General features: G+C 43.6%; 1 protein-coding gene across 1 annotated transcript in view; it reads right to left on the reverse strand.

The window, feature by feature from the left end:
- Positions 1-14,716, reverse strand: part of PPM1L (protein phosphatase, Mg2+/Mn2+ dependent 1L) — a 221,868-nt gene extending 207,152 nt beyond the window's left edge. Inside the window, exon 1 of the mRNA XM_066600587.1 lies at positions 14,031-14,716. Coding sequence (XP_066456684.1) covers positions 14,031-14,429 — 399 coding nt within the window. The 5' untranslated portion in view covers positions 14,430-14,716. The remainder of the gene's footprint in view (positions 1-14,030) is intronic.
- Positions 14,717-25,341: the final 10,625 nt, after the last annotated feature.

The raw sequence follows: 25,341 nt of genomic DNA on the forward strand, positions 1-25,341 counted from the left end.
GGCAGCAATTCCAGAACCGCCACAACAACCATCCTGTTTCACTCTTTTTTTTAAACTTTTATATGGATAAAAAAACAAAACATTTTAATAAGACAGCAAAATGTGGTACCCAGCCTTACAAATAGAAACCATGACACTAGTGAGAATAAAGCATTAGTGACCTTAGGCTATCACATAAAAAAGCTACAAACAAAACACTTTAAGACATTTGATATCACCAACACTATACCGGAATTCAGTCTGACTGCTAGACCATGTAGTTCCAATATATTAATTTGCAATCTTTAGTCCTATATAGGATAGGATTTATGTAGCAGTCCGCCAGCTCACCTACACTGATGACTAACACCCTGCTCCAAACCACCGCTTAGGGTTACTCACAGGTGTCGACTCTGGAGCTTCTTAAAGGGCCAGTACACAAGAATGGCTTCTGACATCAGTCAATACGCAAGTGCCCAAAGCTGCTCCAGGTCCCTACTCCCGTCTCTCCTCAAATGTGCAATAATGTTCTTTTTAATCCTGAAGTCTACAAAGGTGTGTGTTGTTCATGCTCTATTTGGCATAAACCTGGCTTTTATACTTGACTATGTCTTCTTGTTTGCTGCCCGTCCTGAACTCTGTCTGTTTACTGCTTATGACTGAACCCAGTCTGCCTTAAAAAGGTTGTCTCGCGGCAAACCTCAAAATTTTACCTTACCCCATTCCCCCTGTCACCCCCCTGGCATAAAATAGCAAATTAAAGCGGTTTTTAAGCCGCTTGCTACTTACAGATCCGACGAAATAAGGACTTTAAAAAATCTTCTCCCTAAGATGGCCGCCGGTCCTTTCCCAGGGATGCACTGCGGTTTTCTCCCATGGTGCACCGCGGGTCTTCTCCCATGGTGCACCGTGGGCTCTGTGCGTTTCATTGCCGATTCCAGCCTCCTGATTGGCTGGAATCGGCACACGTGATGGGGCGGAGCTACGCGATGACGCGTAGAAGGGGGAGGAGCCAGAACGCCGCTCGTGCCTGGACCGAGCAGAAGGGGAGAAGACCGCACAGCGCAAGCGCGTCTAAAAAAGCAAGAAGACAGCGAAATTAGACGGAGCCATGGAGACGAGGACGCTAGCAACGGAGCAGGTAAGTGAATAACTTCTGTATGGCTCATTTTTAATGCACGATGTATATTACAAAGTGCATTAATATGGCCATACAGAAGTGTATAACCCCACTTGCTGCCGCGAGACAACCCCTTTAACCTATGCTCTGGTTGACTATGATTCCTGACCACTGCCTGGGTACCGTGACCTCATATCTTCTGCCCAACACAATGCCAGCCACTGCTAATGGAAACTACCCCGGTGTAGTGACCTGGGGATTCCCTGTGGGAAATTCCATACCCGTTTGTGGAGGCTAAGAGTGCTAAAACTCATAAACCCTTAGACTCTGTTTGCTGGTTAAGCCCTAAGCCAAATCCTTTAGTGACCCAGTGGGTTAACATTCATTTGCTATGTTACAATTTTAAACTTAAAGGCATAAATCTAAAATGTTTATTAAGAATACAGTAAACAATGATACAAAATTGATGGATAAATGTTAGAGAAGTATCAAATGGTTGATACTGATGTGAAACATTCTTTACCTTCTATTTAATAGGGTATTTTCACAATTGCGTTGTTCAGTGTTTGCTGGAATGGAGTGTCAGTTTCCCATTAATTGGGTCGGCTGAGAACAAGACATATACATCTGTTGGAGTGAAAGCTCTATTACATTATCACGTCATGCAGATAAAACCAAATCAAATGGATGGAGACAAATGTCGTCTTTGATATAGTATAAATTGTTGTGATCTAAGCTGAATTACAAGACTTGTCCAATGACCAATAAAATCTAGCTGCTTCTTTTGTTCAAATCCAGCAAAACTATATAGGAAGACAGATGAAGCTGGTAAAAGAATTGCAACATCTGCCAGTTATCTGACAACACAACCAAATTATTCCTCTAAGACTAAAGTGAGAATTCATAAATTACTAGGATCAGACAAAAATACTGTGTTTTATGGAGTAATGTAGAAGCTAGAATATATGAATAAACCAGTAAGTTTGGTCATAACCAGATAAAAAAATAATCTAAAAGAGGACAGGGGGAAAAATCAGTTGGTTCTGTAGATGCGGCCCAATGGCCTCTATTCTCGCTTTTTTCATTCTCGCCTCCCTTCACTTGCATGGGTTCTCTTTTGCACAGTTGCCTTGCAGCACTGGAGTCCTAGGTTCAAATCCGACTAAGGACAACATCTGCATAGAGTTTGTATGTCCTTCCCGTGTTTGCGTGAGTTTCCTCTGGATATTCCAGTTTCGTCCCAGACTCCAAAAACATACTAATAGGTCAGTATAGATCAGTGGTGGTGAACCAATGGCACACCGACGGCTGCTCACCTCGATAGTGATCACTCAGTGACGCTGCTATGGGTGTACATACTGTCAGCAGTGTGTGCACCCAGGATCTTCCTCCCCTGACCTCTCCTCCTTGGTTCTGCAGAAGGTGAGGGGAAGGGAGGAGGAGTTCAGGTACACAGATCCGCCCGCAGCAGCGCCAAGAAAAGAAGCAGCTGCGCTAAGATGACAAGGAGAAGGTAAGTATATGATTCTTAGAGGGACGTTATTACTATTGGGGCTACTGTTGGGGTCACTATTACTACTGGGGCTACTGTGGGGGACATAATTACTACTGGGGCTACTGTGGGGGTCACTATTACTACTTGGGCTACTGTGAGGGGGTCTCTAGTACTACTGGGGTTACTGTGGGATCACTATTGCTACTGGTGCTACTGTGGGGAGTCACTATTACTACTGGGGCTACTGTGGGTGTCACTATCACTACTGGGGCTACTGTGGGAGGATCACTATTATTACTGGAGCTACTGTTTAAAGGTCACTATTACTACTGAGGCTACTGCGGGGGGGTCCTCTATTACTACTGGGGCTGCTGTGGGGGTTATTATTACTACTGGGGCTACTGTGGAGATCACTATTACTTTTGGGGCTACTATGGAGGGGTGCTATTACTACTGAAGCTACTGTGGGGGATACTATTACTACTAGGGCTACTGTGGGACACACTACTGGGGCTATTGTGGGTGCCATTATTACTACTGGGGCTACTGTGGGGGTTACTGTTATTACTGGTGCAACTGTGGGGGGTCACTATTACTACTGGGGCCGCTGTGGGGGTCACAATTGCTACCAGGCTGCTGTGGGGGTTAATATTACTACAAGAGCTACTGTGTGTGTTACTATTACTACTGGAGCTACTGTTGGGGGGGTCACTATTACTACCGCGGCCACTGTGGAGGGTCACTATTACTATTTTGAGGGTTACTATTACTACTAGGGATAGTGTTGGGGAGTCATTATTAGTACTAGAGCTATTTTGAGGAAGTCACTATTACTACTGGGGCTACTGTTGGGGATACTATTACTATTGGGACTGCAATGGGGTCACTATTGCTACTGGGACTACTATGGGAGGTCACCATTACTACCGAGGCTACTGTGAGGGGTCAATATTACTACTTAGGCTACTGGGGCTTCACTAGTACTACTGAGGATACTGCAGGGATCACTATTGCTATTGACACCAATATAGAGAATGCTAGTATGACTGGGGCTGATATAGGGGCCACTGTTACTACTGGGGCCACTGTGGGGTTTACTATTACTACTAGGACCAATATAGAAGTTACTATTAATACTAGGGCCGATGTAGGGGGCACTTACTACGGAGGCCACTGTGGGAGTCAGTATTGCTGCTGTGGCCGATACAGGGGACAGTATTACTACAGGGGCCACTGTGGGGGTCACTATTTCTACTGGGGCTACTGTGGGAGAGTTTACTATTACTGATGAGGCTACTGTAGGGGTTACTATTACTACTCGGACTGCAATGGGGTCACTATTGCTACTGGAGCTATCATGGGAGGTCACCATTACTATTGAGGCTACTGTGAGAGGTCAATATTACTACTTGGGTTACTGGGGCTTCACTAGCACTACTGAGGATACTGCAGGTGTCGCTATTACTCCTGAGACCAATATAGAGGATGCTAGTATGACTGGGGCTGATATAGGGGTCACTGTTACTACTGGGGCCTCTGTGAGGTTTACTATTACTACTAGGACCAATATAAAGGTTACTATTAATACTACGGCCGATGTAGCGGGCACTTACTACAGAGGCCACCGTGGGAGTCAGTATTGCTGCTGGGGCCGATATAGGGGACAGTATTACTACAGGGGCCACTGTGGGGGTCACTATTTCTACTGGGGCTGATATAGGAGACACTATTACTACTGGGGTCACTATTACTACTGGGGCTGATATAAGGGACACTATTATTACTGAGGCCACTGTAGGGGACACTATTACTACTGGGGCCACTGACGGGTCACTATTACTACTTGGGCTACTGTTTGGGTCACTAATACTACTGGGGCTACTGTGGGGGACATAATTACTACTGGGGCTACTGTGGGGGGATCTCTAGTACTACTGGGGCTACTGTGGGATCACTATTGCTACTGTGGCTACTGTGGTGGGGTCACTATTACTACTGGGGCTACTGTGGGGGTCACTGTCACTACTGGGCTACTGTGGGATGGTCACTATTATTACTGGAGCTACTGTTGAAGGGTCACTATTACCGTACTACTGAGGCTACTGTTGGGGTTACTATTACTACTGGGGCTACTGTGGGGGTTAATATTACTACCAGGGGTACTGTGGGGGTTACTATTACTACTGGAGCTACTGTTGGGGGGGGGGGGGTCACTATTACTACCGCGGCTACTGTGGAGGGTCACTATTACTACTGTGAGGGTTACTATTACTATTGGGGATAGTGTTGGGGAGTCACTATTAGTACTAGAGCTATTTTGAGGAAGTCACCATTACTACTGGGGCTACTGTTGGGGATACTATTACTATTGAGACTGCAATGGGGTCACTATTGCTACTGGGACTACTATGGGAGGTCACCATTACTACCGAGGTTACTGTGAGGGGTCAATATTACTACTTAGGCTACTGGGGCTTCACTAGTACTACTGAGGATACTGCAGGGGTCACTATTACTATTGAGACCAATATAGAGGATGCAAGTATGACTGGGACTGATATAGGGGCCACTGTTACTACTGGGGCCACTGTGGGGTTTACTATTACTACTAGGACCAATATAGAAGTTACTATTAATACTAGGGCCGATGTAGGGGGCACTTACTACGGAGGCCACTGTGGGAGTCAGTATTGCTGCTGTGGCCGATACAGGGGACAGTATATTACAGGGGCCACTGTGGGGGGGTCACTATTTCTACTGGGGCTGATATAGGAGACACTATTACTACTGGGGCTGATATAGTGGACACTATTACTACTGGGGACACTGTGGAGGTCACTAATACTTCTGGGGCCGATATAAGGGACACTATTACTACTGAGGCCACTACAGAGGACACTATTACTACTGAGGCCTCTCTGCATGTGGCAGCATATCTCAAGCGGACTTAAGGTATGTTTACACATGGCAGAAATGCCGTAGAATGTCTGCAGCAGAAATTTCTGTGGCAAATTACGCAGCATTTCTGCATCCAAACAACTGTCAAAATCCATAGCATGGATTTTCATGTGGTATTTTCTGGCAAAAAACTCTGTGGGTAGATGTTAACAGCAAATCAATAGGGAAATGTTAAATGCCCTACATTTAACATTGTAGGGGGGGGGGGGGGGCTTTTTGTGCTGTATTTCTCACAATAGACCTTTTTGTGCCTGCACACAAAACACACTGTAAATGTATATTAAAATCATGTGGTTCAAATATATCTTTGATTCACATGACTTTTAAAGTGACTCTTCAGTTTCGGCACAAAATTGTGTCCAGAGACAGGAAGGGCGGTACATTAACTGCATTTGTTTATCTCTGCTGCCCCTTCAATCCATCTGTTCTGGGCCATTTTCACCCATCCAAGATGGCGAGAACACATTTCTAACTACCTATTAAACACTTGCACTGCTCTCTGATTGGTCAGTGTTGATCACATGAGCAGCTCTGGCCAATCAGAGAACATGTATAATGTATTGATAGTCTAATATTAACAATGTACTGTGAAGATTAGGTAGTCTGAGGATTGCGTTGAACATATTGGATGGCTGAAAAGAGGACAAGGAACTGGCAGATCGGAGGGACGGCAGAGAAGAAAAACTGCAGGTAATATAACCCCCGTCCCCTCAGTCCTGGGTCAGAATTCTACCCCAAAACTGAAGGATCACTGTAGTGTGAAAAGCACCACTAAAAAGCACACAAAATCGCAGCATTATAGCACACTATTTTGTAGAAAATGCTGTAAAAATTCCAGAAAAAAACACGTAACACTTAAAAAAAAAACGCTGGTGTTTTCACGAATGTACTTTTTTAATCACTTTTGTTGACACTGATCAACAGAAAGAAGCTCTTTATTATTAAAGTACAGCCCTAACAACCTCCAAGTGATCTACACCCATTATAACCATTAAGCCGATAGGCTGACTATAATATTCACCTTTCATTACAATTACGCACATATCGTTACTGGTACAACCCAATGATTTTAGCTGCCAAATGAAGACCTGTATCTGGAAGGTCCCACTGCCGATAAGTGACATTCTTGGTATAAATGAAAAGTCTATGAAAAGGTTATTGAAAAGCACCAGGCAGTAGATTGACACAAGAAAATGCTCAAGTCACTCATCGTCTCTAAGGAGTACAGCTGGCACAATCCTTTAAAAATGCAAAAAATATAGCAAAGAAAGGGCTTTGCTGGAAGACTGAGTGAAAAATGCTAAAAGTTCATACAGGATCCGATGACAACTCTGAAGGAGACTGTACAATTGGTGCCGAGTGTTTCCCTAGCCATAGCTTTAACAGGTTTATCTGTACATAAAATATTGGAGACCTATCATTATGATGGGTCATCAATATCAGATCAATAGGGTTCGGCTGCCCGATACTCCCACCAATCAGCTGTTTCAAGAGGCCACATCATTCATATGAGCACCGTGGCCTCTTCTCTGGCCAGCAACGTCATGTTCATGCATCCCATGGCTGAAGTGTAGCTCAGTCCCCATTCAAGTGAATGGGATTGAGCTGCTATACACGGAACAGTCACTATGAAATAAACGGTGCTGTGCCTGCTATGTAGGCACCAAGGACTTTTCAAACAATTAGTTGATGGGGGTCCCAAGCAGTGGACCTCCACCAATCTGTCACCAATTACCTATTCCAATATCCTAGTCCTAGAAAGCTACCTTAAAAATGACAAAAAAAAAGCTCATATGACATCTGGGCTACACAGATCCCATGACTCCTACTTAGCAAGTTAACCAATAGGCTGCAATAAAAGGGATTGTCTAATTGTAAACTACTGATGGCCTATCCTCAGTATAGGACATCAATAATAGATTGGTTGGGGTCCGTCTTCCAGGACCCCAGCCGATCAACTGTTCTCTGGGCCAGTGTAGTCATTCACTGAGCTGATTTCTGCAGGAAGCATACAGCTCTGCCCCACTGCAGTGGCCTGCCTGAAATGAATGGGTGCTTGACCTGTAATACCAAGCTGGACCACTGCAGTGTAGACAGAGCTGTCTCCTTCCTGCAGAAATCATCTCAATGCACGAGTGCACCAGCCCACAGAACAGCTGATTGGTGGGGGTACTATTGATTACTAATCCTGAGGATAGATCATTAATAGTTCACCTACTGCGAACGAACTTATGGCCTTGCAGTTGGGAGCTCAGGGGTTCATTCACTGCACACAACAGCACCCACTACCTTAGTTAACATTCACGCTAGGCAGATTTGTTGCACAAATTTCTGTTGAATATCTGTTCCACAGATCCGAATTCTTACTGAGGCATGTGCATGGATCAATGGGGAAATCGCTGAAATTCGGGCAGTAAATCTGTCACACATGGATACTCCCTTTCTGCTACCAGGGCAATAATGGCTAATGAAAGGGATCTTCCGATGACAGATTCCCTTTAAATAGTATTTATTTGAGTATGTGTATAGCCAAATTTAGAACGGCAGTTACAACCCATTTTAATATGGCCCTGAAATATCCCTTTAACAATTATAACACCCTTTATAACTTTTTATTAGGCTACATAAGGCGCGCCTTAGCATTTTCCAAGAACTCCCAGATGGAAATCCTATCATAATAAACGTAACATGACCTGTTATAATTAGCTCAAGGTGGCCAGGCAAAATAGATGTATTTATTGTTGGTGAGATGCTTTGGATAGCTCCACTACGTACAAAGCCATGTCCTGCTCGATTTTCCAGGAAGGCATCCCGCCTGATCTCACGCAGCAGCTGAAGGAAATTTAAAGCACTAATGCCAAAGTACAACAGCAGAAAATAAATCAATGCAGCGCTCTGCAGCTCTCTCCTTGATAAGTAATTTCCAAAGAGAAATCATTTGATGGACTAAGTTTCCAATGTCACAAGAGACACACCGGTACAAGCAATCACAATGTCCGCTCTGCTTCTCACAAATTGTCCGTCTACGTAGCACTGAGCTCTAAAATGTGGGTTGTCGACTGTCGCAGCCAATCACACTGATGTAACATGCATCACTGTCAGTGTAACACCTGGACCATATGAATCACACCGGGAATCGCATCAAACCATGGGGCCTAAATACTCCGTGGATGCAAACATTTTTGAATTGTAGGAAATATTTGTTTGATTCATTTACACTCTTTCTGTCTCTTCCATGTCTTGATCTTTTATTGATTTTCTAGAGGTTTTTTAAACTTCCTAGGCCGGCTTCACACTGGCGATAAAATCATCCGTTTTTTGCGCGATGCCAGAGTAAGTGAAAATGATTTTCAATGGTTTCCTTCTCATCTGCGATGTGTTCACTCAAGTCAAGTTGCGATAAAAAAAAATCTGCTAAATCACCCATTGCTTTCAACAGGGCCAGCGGCGGCAGCGCCGGCCTCATTGAAATAGACAGGAGAACATTGCGATCTCCTGCTGCAGCTGTGACAGCTGCGGCAGGGCATTCCTTCAGCCTTGCAGGGATGGGAAGCTGTTTCCATGTAAATACGCACCACATCCAGGGATTTTCAGAAGGATTGTGAGGAAGATATCGGGCTAGTGGGAAGCCAGCCTTAAAGTAACATATAGTACAACTCTTTACTATGTAACATATAGTACCACTCTTTTCTATGTCATCCCTTGAGAAAACATAGAGCAAAGCGTGCATCAGGGGCATCGGACTTCAGGTTTGCTATAAGATATGCTGCTATTGTATTATTTTTGGGGGCTATTAGATATAATGTAAAACTTTCTTTGGTTATTGTGTCAAACTTTATAGGACACATTGTTTTCTCTCCAAGTACTGTTGCACTTGCACAGTACTGTCCACGGGCGGATTTTAATTGCGGACGGGCCACAGATTCTGCGAGAAAGCAGGAGTTTGAAAAAAAATAAACTCTACTGTGCATGTATGCTGATGCACCGGGCGGCACTTTCATGCACATTTGCAGTAGAGAAAAAGGAAGACGCGGATGGGGAAGCAGGGTCCTCCGCCGAAGGCAGGGGCGGATTCCGCTGTGGGATCCGGCCCACCCGTGGACATGAGCCCTTAGTCTGATTTTTATTATGGCAGTATAGTTTGATAATAAAGAATGTCTCATAATGATTAGCTGGGCTGTGATTCGTGTTTAGGTGTAATATGTCTAAAAATATGTCAAAAATGGTCCACATGGGATAGGGTAGTATACCTAACCCTACAATGTCTACTGATCTGGTATTAGTAAAGTAGAGATCTGATGAATGGGCCAAGGCCAAAACACACAAATCAAAAATTTGGAAGACATGACAGAAGAATAAAAGATTTATGCAATTTTTTATGCTCAAAATGCTAACTAAAAAGCTGAACATAAGCAACATGAAGTTCATGCAAGCTCAATGCAGTTGCACTCCAGTCATAGTCACAGAATTTCAGGTTGCATTTGTTGTGGAGTACTGGCCACAATCCAACGGAGGTTCCAGGGTGACTTCATGATGATCGCTGTGCTGGCACATGTGCAGTATCATTTGGCACTTGGTGCCGATTTGTGCACACCTATCTGCAGGTATGGGGTGTGACTAGTTAGGCGGGGTGGTGGTTCCCACAGCCAGAAATCAACTCTTATTGTAGTGCATTTATTCTGGCCCCTTCTCTCAGAGAGCACTGGTTATTCATCTGCCTGGTGGAGTACTGCTCAGGTCCACAGTTATTTGGTGACCTCACACTATCTGATAAGTCTGCGGTGTATTTATTGTTTGGGATGTATAACATCTGCTACCTTGTTCTGTTGTGATTATTGTGTAGAACATTTTACACTTGTCACCCATGCTTGTCACCACTTAGGGTCCAGCAAGGTAGCCTCTGGTTCCGGATGTGAGGCTGCCCTTGTCAGGGCGATCCCCTTGCTTTTAGGTAGGGATTCCTCATATTAGTATGATAGGGTGAGACTCCCCCTTTTCCTTTGTTTTAGTTCCATTTTTTTACATTCACTTTTCTGACATTTTGTTCTCCGCATGCTAAACTTCACACTTTTGGGACAACTATTACGTTCGACCTGGACGAGGTGATTGATGTCTGGCTTAGACGTAACAGCATTATTCTGATATGTCACTGGATATATCAGATCACTGTGTGGTTTCCATAACTCTCATTCATTTTACTGGAGAGAGACCATGACCAAAAATGTAAAACAGAAACTATATTTTCTCACGACTGTAAGACTGTGTCTGTATCTTTTTCAAGTATTATAAGAAGACTTCTGTGAATATCATCACTTTATCTACACCACGTTTTCTGTGGCGGATTTCAGCTTTGTCATATAATATGCATACTGGCCATCTTCCTTGACAAGAAAACTGTTTATAATGCAATTTTGGGTGGTCATCTCTGTATACTTTAAAATGTAAAGTACTGTGCAAACATTTTGGCCAGGTATGGAAAAAATGCTGCAAAGTAAGACTTTTTTAAAGGCGTTTGACTCCAAAACAGGAGGACAGTGACCCCAAACATACAACCAATATCATTTAGAACTATCTGAGGTGTAATGAAGAACAAGGAGTCCTGGAAGTTATACTGTCGCCCCCACAGAGTCCTGATCTCAACACCATTGAGCCTGTCTGGATTTTCATGAAGAGACAGAAGGATGTGAGCAAACCTACATCTACAGTCTGTAGTTAGTTCTCCAAGATGTTTGGAACAACCTCCCTGCCGAGTTCCTTCCTGCGTGCAAGTTTACCTATAAGAGCTGATACTGTGTTAAAGAAAAAGGCTAGTCACACTAAATACTGATTTGATTTACATTTCTCTTTTGCTCATTCGCTTTGTTAATTGACAAAAAACTAAAACCCTTCTATTTTTGAAAGCATTCTTATTTTGCAGCCTTTCTTCTACACCTGCCTAAAACTTTTGCACAGCACTATATATGTAAGGAGAAGGAAGGAAGACTGTAGGAATCACTACTCCATGACATGTTCCTGTTATCCCCAGTATTACTAAGCATTATCATTGGGCCAAAATACATATACCTCCATGTGAATGTAGTGCTGTGATTTCAAAGAACAAATTACAGAGAGAACAGCAGTTCCCTGCTAACCTTACAATCCTCGAATGTCCAATCCCCAGGATCCAGTTATCCTTAATAACTATCACGCTCTGTCACATCTCTGCATCCAGTGATGTGCATATAGAAGGTCTTATGTATCTACAGAGACTTCCTGCTAGTAATTATTACAGTTCAATGTTCCATACAGCTCTGGTAAACAACTGTGCATTGCAAATGACACGCTAGGATCCCTGAAATCTTCCATGAAATGACAGATTCCCTCACTGGTCTACCCAGTAGAGCTATTATAGTACGCTCAGATGTATTGTTTTTGTTAGATTGCTTTAGTGGTTTGGAGGTATATTTCATAATACATTTTCATAAGGTGACCATATAAGAACACAACATTATCTGTGCCAAATCTTTACCCTTCCCCATAAATGTTGTAGTTTTCTGATATTCTCATTTATAAGCCATCCTATATCAGGTTCTGTTATTAGATCTGTGTATACGAGTCCCTGGACCACTCCAGATTCTCTACCGTATGACTTTCTTTGATCAGAGTGGTGATTGCTATAGGTATAGGAAATTAAATAGATATACCAGTGATAATATATGAGCCAGATCCAATACAGTGAAATGTTCCATAGAAGGGTCTCACTGGTTATTTATAGAGGTCGGGCTTCATCCTTAGAATATACAGCGTCCATCTAAAGAAGAGCTTTTCATTGTCAAGCATGATCAGAGGCAGAAAGCAGCAGGGAAAACCTTTCTATCCTAGTGTAAGCAGTCACATGAGTATATTGATACTCTGTATGTAAACACACATCGCTACTACACCTCCATAATGATACATATGACTTGTATTGTCAAAACAAACACAAATGTTGGGGCATTAGAGGACGATCCTTGGCTACACTTTATAACTATACATTTGGAACAAGACACTCTTCTTCTTTGGGGCTCACAAACCCTACCAGATCCAGTGTGCGCCGTACCAGATACCACAGCTACATTGTGCCATAAATCCAGAACTGCCCTGAAAGCAACATCTGAGTTACCATTGAAAAAGGATGATGGAGGGGAGGGGGATCCTTGTGTCTTCAGATGGGATTATATAAACAGTCACTTTTGCAGCATGTCATTGTGTTATATTCTACAATACCCAAACTCCATTAGAGCTGCCACAGGACTATATATATATATATAGTATATATATATATATATATATATATATATATATATATATATATATATATATATATATATATATATATATATATATATATATATATATATATATATAACTATGTAAAAGTTGTAGGCGGGTGTTGAAAAATGCTGCAAAGTGAAGACTTTTTCCAAAAAAAGAACCTGTCTGGTTGATTCCAAATTTTTCTGCATTCATACAACGAATATCTTTAAGTACTATCTTTAGCAAAAAGAAGAACAAGGAGTCCTGGAAGTGATGATACAGCCCCACAAAGCCCTGATCCCAAAATCATCCAGACTGTCTGGGATTACATAAAGCAACAGAAGGATTTGAGCAAGCCTACATTTACAGAAGATCTGTGTTTAGTTCTCCAAGATGTTTGGAACTACCTCACTGCCAAGTTCATTCAAAAACTGTGTGCAAGTATAACTAGAAGAACTGATGCTGTTTTGAAGGTAAAGGACGGTTACACCAAATATTGATTTGTTTTAAATTTCTCTTTTGTTCATTTTCTTGGCATTTCATTAATTGCCTAAAAAAATAAACTATGAACACTTCTCTTTTTTAAAAGCATTCTTACTTTGCAGCATTTTTTTCACGCCTGCCTAAAACATTTGCACAGCAGTGTGCATAGATAGATGTGTTTCCTATCTATCAGTAGGCAGCACAATGGTCAGCACTGTAGCTTTGTAATGCTAGGGTCCTGAATTTCATTCCGACCAAGGGCAACACCTGCATTGACTTTGTACGTTCCCCATATTTTTGCGTGGGTTTCCTCCAATTGCCTCACACATTCCAAAAAACAGGTGAATTTAATAATTGTGAGCCCCTATGGGGACAGAACCCCCCAAAATATTAAGGGATATAAAGTGCTACAGAATAGGTATGTGCTATATAATGGTGATTATTATATGGGGCGCTAATATTTCATCTCCCGGATACCAGCATAGAGTGCATCATCCCATGCCATCCAAGTACATGGTGATCTCATGTAACCCCACAGTGCCCACAGATCTGCCCCTATCAGTAGCATTGTGTGTAACCCCAGCAGCTGAGCAGAAGCCAATGCCCAGGAAAGGGTCATGTGCCATCCAGAAACTCTACCAGTGCCAGAGTCAGTCCCTAGGACGACCAGTTCCAGGCACATCTTGTCATGTAGGGCATCATCCTCCTTTGTTCACCTACCTCTCCTCCGTGCCCATCAAAGATGCCGAAGATGGACGGGTGCGTCTTGTTGAGCAGGTCGGTGATGATCTCGAAGCGGTCCTCCATGTGGTCCCTCCGGCCCTGGATGGAGTAGACGGCCACATTGTTGCTCTTGAAGTCCCAGGTCTTGGAGAACTCGGCCTCTAGGACGTCCAGTCCCCCGAGCCGATCGTTCTGCATGATCTCGGCCACCTTCCCCTTCACCATCTGGACGGCGTCCCGGCTGGACTTCACGATGGTCTTCACCTCGTCGGTGTGGAAGAAGTAGCTCCAGAGTGCCAGGCTGATGCACAGGAGGAACAGGGTCTCCGGTCGGAGCAAGAAGTAGCGCATGATCCTCCCCAGCAGAGACAGCAGAGTCATGGTATCCTCTATCATTTATGTCCTGGAGAGTGGAGGGCAATCAGTGCATGGCAGTCTGACCCCTGCCCGAACTCCTCCCCGGGAGGGGGCACTGCTCTGCGGCACTACGGCAAACAGGGGGCACTGGCAGGAGGGCTCGGGCTGCGCTCACCTCGCCGCTTCTCTCTGCGCTCCGGCTTCTGTCCGTTCAGCACCTCGCAGCGCTGTCATAAGGCGCAGACACCGGCTGTTCTGTGCGTCTCCCTTACAGCGGACCTCTACAAGAGGAGGGGGGAGCCGTACTCCCGGCATCTACCTCCCCTGTGGGAGATATATGGGCTCACAGGCAGGACACTGTACTGGATATGTATTACAATGCACCCGCTGCTCCTCTTATAGGGATTCAGTACTCTACTAAAAAAACGCTAGAAAATACCCAAAAAAGGAAAGTTCCTCCCCTACACTGCAGTGAGCAGATGGTACAGTCCACCACGAGCAGGAACACTGCAAGCGAGGAGGGACACAAATAGTCAGTAGTGAGGGGCGGTCCGGCCCTTCTGTTGTGTCTTCACCCCGTGCTGGTGGCTGGCACTGCCCCTCCATGCGGGACCCCTGACCCTTGTACACACTATGGTTACTGCATACTGTATCCATAGAGCTCTGTATGCTCTACGCTGATGTCAGCGATGGCATGACGACATGTTACGCCACATCTGGAGATGGCTAAGAGTGGGCAGAGTAGTGCCGGGATACATAGGGGGAATTGGTATCGAATTATAACGATCATTGACAACTCCCTTAATGCTGTAGGGCGTACATGTATGCTCTACGGTAGCGGGTTTGTATGGAGTGGGGCGCAGCCTGCTCCAAACATGGCTGTCTTTGACAGCGGACAACCACCTGATCGGAGACAACTGAGCACAGCTGCCAACCATTTAGATGCCACTGTCAAATCTGAAAGCAGCATTTAAATGGCCCAACAGAACTCCCGAACAACACCCCTCCACAGTGAGATCACAGGGTGCCGTTCGAGTGATAAACATAAGTGAAAAAATCAACAACATCCAAAAAGATATCTCCAAAAACTGCATGGCCAGCCCTGACCCCCGTCTCTTCAGCACTGCATCCAACACTCGAGCACTATCTATACTGGAACCAACAACAGAGGAAGAAGTCTCCAGACTGCTCTCCACGGCTTGCCCCCCCCCCCCCACCTGTGCCAGCGACCCTCTTCCCTCCTCCGGTCCCTTACCCCAGCTCTCATTACCCACCTTACCACTATCTGCAACCTCTCCCTAACCTCTGGGACATTCCCCTCCCCATTCAAACACTCCATCATATCCCCTCTGCTAAAAAAAAAACAAAAAACCTTGACCCAACCGACGCCGCCAACTACCGACCCATCTCAAACCTCCCCTTCATGGTCTACTCCCGCCTCACACGCTTTCTCTCTGACAACTTGCTCCTTGACCCCGTCCAGTCTGGTTTGCGCCGTCTACACTCGACCGAAACCGCCCTCACAAAAGTATTAAATGACCTGATGACGGCAAAGTCTAGAGGTGATTACTCCCTACTAGTCCTCCTTGACCTGTCTGCTGCATTTGACACCGTCGACCATGACCTCCTTCTCACTATGCTCCGCTCCATTGATATAAAGGGCACTGCTCTCTCCTGGTTCTCCTCCTACCTCACTGACCACTGTTTCAACATCTCCTTCGCTGGCTTTATCTCCTCTCTACTTCCTCTCACTGTCGGGGTTCCCCAGGGCTCAGTTCCCGGTCCCCTTATCTTTTCTATCTACACAGACCCAATTGGACAAACCATCCTCAAATTCAGCCTCCAATACTATCTCTACGCTGACGACAGCCAACTATACACCTCAGAGAGGGGATCTCTGAACCATTCCTCCAAAATATCACCGACTCTGTATGCGGTCTCTAATACTATGTCCTCCCTTATTCTCAAACTTAAGGGCTAATTCTCATGGACGGATTTCTGCTGTATTTCACGTGGCGGAAATACGCGGCGTTATCCCACAGCTATTAGGTTCTATTGAACCTAATAGCTTTCTGCCTTACAATGTTCACACTGCGGAATTCTATCGTGGAATTCCGAAGCGTGAAAAGAATCAAAGCATGTTCTATTTTCTGCGGAAAAATGGGCAGCCAGCTTCCATTGTGGTCAATGGAAGCCGTCCGTCATGCGATACTTCCGCTGTGAGTACAGTGGAAGTATCGAGTGATTACACGTCACTGCCCACTGCCGGCACGTCATGTGCTGCACTATACATGCGCGCCGGCTCGCTGAACGGGACTTTCGTGGTGGATCTGCTGAGGTGAGTATGGGATCTTTGAGGGGCACTGTGTTGGACTCCGCTGCAATATTCCGCTGGTGGAGTCCGACACGGCCGTGGGCAGGAGGCCTTACCCCTCTAAAATTGACCTCCTTGTCATTCTGCCTTTCAAACGACCTCCCCTCAACATCTCCATTCCAGTGTCTGGCACCACCATAACCCCCAGACAGCATGCTCGCTGCCTTGGGGTCACACTGGACTCTGACCTCTCCTCCCCCCCACATCCAATTATGCCACTTGAACATGCCACCTACACATCAGAAATATTGCTAAAATCTGGCTGCTCCTAACTACGGACACGCTAAAGACACTCGTCGCCCTCATCCACTCAACTACTGAAACTCGTTATTCATTGGCCTTCCGCGCACCAGATTTGCTCCTCTCCAATCCACACTGAATGCGGCAGGTAGGCTCATTTTTCTATCCAGCCATTTCTCCGACGCCTCTGCACTATGCCAGTCACTGCATTGGCTGCCCATCTACTGCAGAACTAAATTTAAAGTCCTCACCCAGAAAGCTTTCCATGGTGCTGCGCCACCGTACATCGCTTCCCTCCTGTCCATACACTACCCAGCCCGCACACTCCGATCCGCTTACACTCTCAGACTAAACACCCCTCTAATACGAACCTCACATGCTCACCTACAGGACTTCACCAGAGCAGTACCCATCCTCTGGAATGCTCTACCCCAAGGCATCCAGACAATTCCCGATGCACGAAATTTCAGACGCGTCTTAAAAATGCACCTCTTCAGGGAGGCATACCAAATCTCCTGAACTAGTCCCCCTGCCCCTCCCCATGGCTCCCCACACCTTACACCTTGCTTATTGCATATGACCGCAGCCCCTGCACCTTTTTACCGCCTCTACCCCATTTGTTTCCTAATAACTGATTTCCATATGTAATTCCCATACCGCCTGTGTTCCCCCATTCCTCATTCCGCCCCCCCCATTCTTGTACCTCCTGTATCACCACTACCCCATTTGTTTCAAGCTGATTGTATATCACATGTAATTGTTGTATTGTCTGTGTTCGTCTGTGCTTGGAATAAGTTGGCACTATACAAATAAAGATTACTATTATTATAAGTGGTATTGACGTGTCCGTAAAAGTCCGATCTATTAAATGGTTCCACCAGACGCAGGGGCCTGTAACAATAGTGTGACCTGTTTCTTGATGGCGGACAACAAAACAATTGGAGCTGGTGGTGCTTGTTGGACAATCAGATGATTCTCTCTACTGGTGGTCTGTTGAAGGCATCCTGAGCCCGGTCACCTTGTGTGCGTGCCCTTACACATCCACTGGTTCGAACACCTCCAAACAGTCTGGTCAGAATGCCAGAGGTGATAGGCAATTCGTTGATACAACCATAACGCTTCTTGCATTCCATAATGCGCCCCCTCTCAAACTTTGTTAACTGGGCGAAATCTGTGCTTGCATCATAGAAGTGTCTAGTGGTCAACAAGCTATACTCAAGCGGAAAAAGAGGTCACTACACACAAGTAACCCCTGAGAGCCTTTTTATAGGTGAAGAATGGAACCACTTTTAGGGCCTCATGTGCCCAGACCGTTCATCTAATCACACCACAGCTCTAATTTGCATAGCTGTTTGAGATGTAACTGCATGTCAACTTTTTCAGCAAAACAACTCCTAGGTGCTTGATTATTTTTTACAAAGAGTGTATTATTTACATTATTGAACATTGTCAGAAAAAAATGCAACATCAAAAATGTTTCCAAGAAAATTTTTTATTAAAAGCAATTAAAAAGTCATATCTACCTCAAAATAAGCCTTTACACATCCCCGTCGACAGAAAAATGAAAAAGTTATCGTGGTTGAAAGAAGTCAAGGGAAAGCAATTTTGTAGGATAAAAGCTACACTATTGGTCAAAAGTTTAAGAACACCTAATTTTTTCCCATTTTATTGATATTTACACAGTTTAATGTATCAAATGTACTTTAAATTGAAAGCATAGAACAAATAAACAAGCTAAGATGAATAAAAATAATGCATTAACTTTGTTTCACCAAATTAAGTCTAGATTTTTGACTCGTCAAGGTAGCCTCTAGCTGATATAACAGCTTTACACAATTGAGGCATTCTTTCCACAAGTGCATTCAGAGATTGTTCAGAAATTTCTTTCCCAACATTGTTGCAGAAGTTCCCACAAATGTGCTGCACTTGTAGGTCACTTTGCTTTCAGCCTTCTGTCCAAACAAGCTCAATAGGGTGTAAGTCTGGAGACTGTGCAGGCCATTCCATTCTTTGAGGCCTACTGGCTTCTACTTGTTTTCTTTAGCAGTTCTGATATAACCTAAAAGTATGCATTGGATCCTTGTCCTGCTGTAATATGAACCCCTGACCAGCTAGGCATACACCAGAGGGTATTACATGGCATATCAAAATGCTGTGGTAGCCCTTTTTGTCCAATGTACCAGTTACCTTGTGCAAGTTCTGAATTTTGGATCCAGCAAAAGAGCCCCAGACCACCATTCTTCTTCCTCCATGTTTGACAGTTGGTGTCACATGCTCAGGAACCATCATTCCACCTTCTTGACAGCGATACATTTGTGAATAGCACTCCAATCATTGGGTTTATATCAGTAAACAATTTTATGGTGGACTCACTTGGCGTCCAAGTAGTCCTTGAGCGAAGTTATGTATCCAATACACCAATACGTATAAGCGTCTTTAAGAACGCAGGGAGAGTGTCAAGGGGGAAACCCTCAGGGTAGAGAATTACCTTGGTAGCATAACCAGAAAATGAAATAAAGTAAAATCCTGCACTCCTGGTGAATGGACGATGACAATATAAAAAGTAGTGCACTTACTTCATATTTTCAATTAAGTGGATATAGCCTGGTTTGTAGTGCAAAAAGTCTTGTTCCTTTATTAGAAGTTGTTTTTATAACAGCTTGAGACAGTGCATTCAAACAGTAGCATTTACGTCACGGCAACTTGTTGACGCAGTAGCAGTACATGTGTTTATGATGCAACTTGTTTTGGAGGTACAAAACTGCCTCCCTTATTAAAGGGGTTGTCCCGCGCCGAAACGGGTTTTTTTTTTTTCAACCCCCCCCCCCCCCCCCCGGTCGGCGCGAGACAACCCCGATGCAGGGAGGTAAAGAAAGCTTACCGGAGCGCTTACCTTAATCCCCGCGCTCCGGTGACTTCAATACTTACCGCTGAAGATGGCCGCCGGGATCCTCTGTCTCCGTGGACCGCAGCTCTTCTGTGCGGTCCATTGCCGATTCCAGCCTCCTGATTGGCTGGAATCGGCACGTGACGGGGCGGAGCTACACGGAGCCCCATAGAGAACAGGAGAAGACCCGGACTGCGCAAGCGCGGCTAATTTGGCCATCGGAGGCCGAAAATTAGTCGGCACCATGGAGACGAGGACGCCAGCAACGGAGCAGGTAAGTAAAAAACTTTTTATAACTTCTGTATGGCTCATAATTAATGCACAATGTACATTACAAAGTGCATTATTATGGCCATACAGAAGTGTATAGACCCACTTGCTGCCGCGGGACAACCCCTTTAAGTTTTATACATTTTGGTGGATGGAAAGTGAAAATGGGAGGGGGAAGGAGAGGGGGAGGGGGAAAGGGGTGGAGGGGAAGCGTGTGGATTTTATAAAAACCCTGTGTATAAAAACCCTGTGTGATGTACCAAATATGTCAACTTTTCATTCATCAGTCCATAAGACCTTCTTCCACTCTTCAGTAGTCCACTGGAGGTGCTGCTTGGCCCAGACAAGTCTTTTTTTTTATTTTGAAATCTTAGCAGTGGCTTTCTTACTGATTATTAACCTGTCAAACCTGCAGATGAAAAATCCTCACGGTTGAAACGGAAACTTAATTTTTGGTACATTAAGCTGGCTCAGCCAATCAGAGCAATCTCTTGCTGGTGGCTGGGCCTTCAAACCCCGTTACTAGCGAAAGATCCTTTGTTGCTGATGACAAGTGTCAGGAGCTCTGGAGAGCAGCGGCAGGGACCCGGACAGCGCCAGCTAGGTGAGTATTGATTTTTTTAGCATCTTTGGCTGCATTTTCAGCTGTGCTGCCTTCTTCTTGTCACTACAGAAGACCCCTGAGCTGTCGTCTGTTGGAAATCCCTCAGTTGTCTCAGTGTGTAGCGTGTCCTTCTCTACAGCCCTACAACACTCAGTGGCCTCCTAACTAATTGTCCTCACAGCTTCACTGTTTTCTTTTAAATAATTTTTTATTGGGTTTTATAATAAATAAAAAATAATAATAGAAAGTTGACATATTTGTTGTGTTAGAAATAGAGATGAGTGAACGTACTCGGTAAGGGCGATTTCGCAATCGAGCACCGCGATTTTCGAGTACTTCACTACTCGGGTGAAAAGTACTCGGGTGCGCTGTGGGGCGGGGGGTTGCAGAGGGGAGTGGGGGGTAGCAGCGGGAAACAGGGGGGAGCCCTCTCTCCCTCTCCCCCCACTCCCCGCTGCAACCCCCTGCTCACCCACAGCGCACCCGAGTACTTTTCACCCGAGTAGTGAAGTACTCGAAAATCGCGGTGCTCGATTGCGAAATCGGCCTTACCAAGTACGTTCGCTCATCTCTAGTTAGAATACAATGTCTGTACTGTGACATAAATATTTTAAACATACAATGCGTTGCTGAAGAGTATTGAAACTAATGTTCCTTTAAAACAAAAGCATTTAATCCCTTTATATCCAAATGGAACATTGGCTGACAAATCATCCCTCAACTAACTAGCATACAAAGCCCTCCACATACCACCCTTCCAAATAGCTCTATATCTTAAACCCCCCTCCTTTCCCTAATAGACCCTTTTGCTATAAAGTAAAAGTCTTCAAGTGGTACACACAAGTTTCTAGTTTCTGGTTCATAGTTGATCGCTTGACTATGTTTTCACCATAGAGCAACCCAGCACAATCACATGTGTGAGAAGCCGTGGACAGTGACTTCTACATCTGCAGGTCTTTGTCACCCTGGCCATGACATGTTACAGTGTGCGGCTCGACTTGGGATGAGAAGGCTGAGACCTTGGTGGGTCCCAGCAGGAAGCTGTAATAGGGGATTCTTAATGATTCCTAGGCTCTGTGTAAGTATTACTAATACCCAATACTTCACAATAAAGTCTAAATAGTTTTCCGTATTTGTTCTTTTACTGCTGCTATGCCCCCTGTGGCCTAAACCTCATATTACAGAACTCGGCTCCCAAGAACAATGATTGCTGGATTTTAAAGGGTACTTTACGCAGTATTACAGAGGGGTTGGTGCAGCGGGGGTTTTAAGAGATTGCAGACTGTTGAAAAGAAGAGAACTACAAAAGTTCTATAAAGGCCCCCAAAATATATTCACATCTTGAATCCTCCACCCTTCCAGCACAGATGCTAAGGAGATCCCCGCGGATGCTTGTTTGCCTTGTGACTGCTGCAGCAATCTGTGGCCTTCAGCAATCATGTGCTGCATGTATAAATATGCTACATGCTACAGTTGCAAGAAAGTGTAAAGAAACATTTTGGAATCACCTGTATTTCTGCAATGTTTACTAATAACATATGGACTGATTGTTATCTAAGTCACAATTATAGGCAAGCACAATTTAACTAAACGAATGACACACAGAGGTTCACTTACTTCTTTCTCCCTGCCCTATGAATGTTTAAATTTGGTGCAGATTCACATCAAAAGCCACGTAAAAACCTTCATGTAAGATTTCACTCCCTCATTTAAAGGGGTGATAGCCACACCAAAAATCTGCAGCAAAAATTGACATGCTAAGGATTTAAAATCCTTATTGTTTACGCTGCAGATGTTTCCAGCAACATGAACAGAATATCTTAAAATCCCATGCACTCTGCTGTTTCTGTAATACGCTGCAGATTTTCTGCTGCTGCAGCATATTTGCCATGTGTGAATATAACCTAAGGAAGACCTACCATAAGTTTCAGAACACTAAAATGGTTAGTGACCACATCTCTGGTGGCCTAAGGCAGCGTTAATAGGCAGAACTGTAGTGGTCTAGAGCAGATAAAAGATTAATGAACACACCAATGGTGATGATATAGAACAGTGGGGGGTTAATGGGGTACACCATTGATATCTAGAGCAGGAAAATCTTAGCGAGGCACATGCCCCAGGTATTCCCCAAGCTACTCTCCTGTATAGCAGTCCAGGACCTCAAGCTGAAGAGATGAGTGATGGAACAAGACAATGACCCAAAGCACATAAGTTTATACCAACCTAAGGGTGACTACTCACTACAGTTTTTTTCACTGCGGAATTCACAGTGGGTTTTTTTTCCTGCAGGGGTCTATGGGACTTGTAATGTTAAAATCGCGATCACGCAAAATTGCGATAATCTCCCTATCTCTCCATCGTTCACCCCCGCTCTCCCCCGCCGCCCCCCTGCCGGCACCCAAATCTTTTCTGATGAGCAGGCAGGTACTTGAAGAGAACGATACTCGCTCGAGTATCTGCTCTTAACGAGCATGCTCGCTCATCTCTAATCATAACTTATTTTTCTGCAGATCAGTATGATTCCAATAATGTGAAAGTTATATTTTTTTAGGTTTTTCCACTTTTTTACAATATAAACCCTTTACTGGATCACTGCATTCATAGACTCATAACTTTCTAAAATTTTCATGAAAGGGCTGTGTGAGTGCTTGGTTTTTGTGTGATGAGCTGTACATTAATTGGTACAATTTTGGGGTACATATGACTTTTTTGATCACTTTTATGGGTTTTTTTGGAATTTAAAACCAACAAAACAAAAGCGTTTTGGCTCCATTTTTTTTCCTTTGTAGTGCTTGCTGTCTGAAATATAAAGTGTTTTCAATTTATTGCATGGGTTGTAGTGGATACAGCGTTACTAAACATATGGCTTTTTAAAATACATTTTGCCAAGATGTATTTTGCTGTGAAGTCAAGCAATGAAGCTGGTTGAAGCCAGAATAAAAGAGAATCTCATGTGTTGCAACAACTTCCGGCATGTGTGCCAACCATCTTGCTCAGATGGCGATCCAGTGAGTAACTAATTCCCAAGTTTGTTGCAATATCTATCTATCTATCTATCTATCTATCTATCTATCTATCTATCTATCTATCTATCTATCTATCTATCTATCTATCATCTATCTATCTCATATCTATCTATCTCCTATCTATCTATCTATCTATCTATCTCTCATATCTATCTATCTATCTATCTATCTATCTATCTATCTATCTATCTATCTATCTATCTATCTCTCATATCTATCTATCTATCTATCTATCTATCTATCTATCTCCTATCTATCATCTATCTATCTATCTCATATCTATCTATCTCCTATCTATCTATCTATCTATCTATCTATCTATCTATCTATCTATCTATCTCCTATCTATCTATCTATCTATCTATCTATCTATCTATCATCTATCTATCTATCTCCTATCTATCTATCTATCTATCTATCTATCTATCTATCTATCTCTCATATCTATCTATCTATCTATCTATCTATCTATCTATCTCTCATATCTATCTATCTATCTATCTATCTATCTCTCATATCTATCTATCTATCTCTCATATCTATCTATCTATCTCTCATATCTATCTATCTATCTATCTATCTCTCATATCTATCTATCTATCTATCTATCTATCTATCTATCTATCTATCTATCTATCTATCTATCTATCTATCTCCTATCTATCTATCTATCTATCTATCTATCTATCTATCTATCTATCTATCTATCTATCTATCATCTATCTATCTCATATCTATCTATCTCCTATCTATCTATCTATCTATCTATCTCTCATATCTATCTATCTATCTATCTATCTATCTCTCATATCTATCTATCTATCTCTCATATCTATCTATCTATCTATCTATCTATCTATCTATCTATCTATCTATCTATCTATCTATCTATCTATCTATCTATCTTCTAGCTGTTTAAAGCACTATTTTCTCTAATGGATGACTGGCTTGTTTGCTGCCCTAGTTTCCCCGTTACCTATTTACACCAGCTCCTCCCTAGAAAAGGTGCCACTTAAAGTCTTAGGACGTGCCTTACTGCTCATTGGTGCTTTTCCTGTTCTTTATTACCTACCCTGCTAACTTTGTTTCTCCAACTCTCCAACTCCCTAGAGGGATTGCCCTTTTTGGAGCAGGTGCTTTGCTGTTTATTGGAGTAGTCAGTGCCATGACAAGCAGTAAACAATGGTATACATGACTGCAAATGTATGTGATTTTCTAATAATTAATGGCACAAGTGGACAAATTGCCAGAAGGACACAACAAGTGTTTGAATAAAAGTACTTGAATTGTCCAAGAATATCATGGATGTTTATCAACTGACTTATCCGAAGAGTCAACCTGACAGGACAAGTTGTTCTGTAAGATGCCAGAAACTTTCCAAGATAGCTACGGCAACAACATGGCTATGCAGTTGCAGAGAAAGCAGTTTAGACTTTTCTCAAGCAAAATCTAATGCCCCTCGTTCTGGCAGAGGCACAACACACTGGTTTTCCAAATTCAAAGCACAGCAGATTCTGAAAAGGAGAAATCTTTATCTGCATCATAAAAAT

The sequence above is a fragment of the Eleutherodactylus coqui genome, chromosome 1 (genome assembly GCF_035609145.1).
Source record: "Eleutherodactylus coqui strain aEleCoq1 chromosome 1, aEleCoq1.hap1, whole genome shotgun sequence".
NCBI classification, from domain to species: domain Eukaryota; kingdom Metazoa; phylum Chordata; class Amphibia; order Anura; family Eleutherodactylidae; genus Eleutherodactylus; species Eleutherodactylus coqui.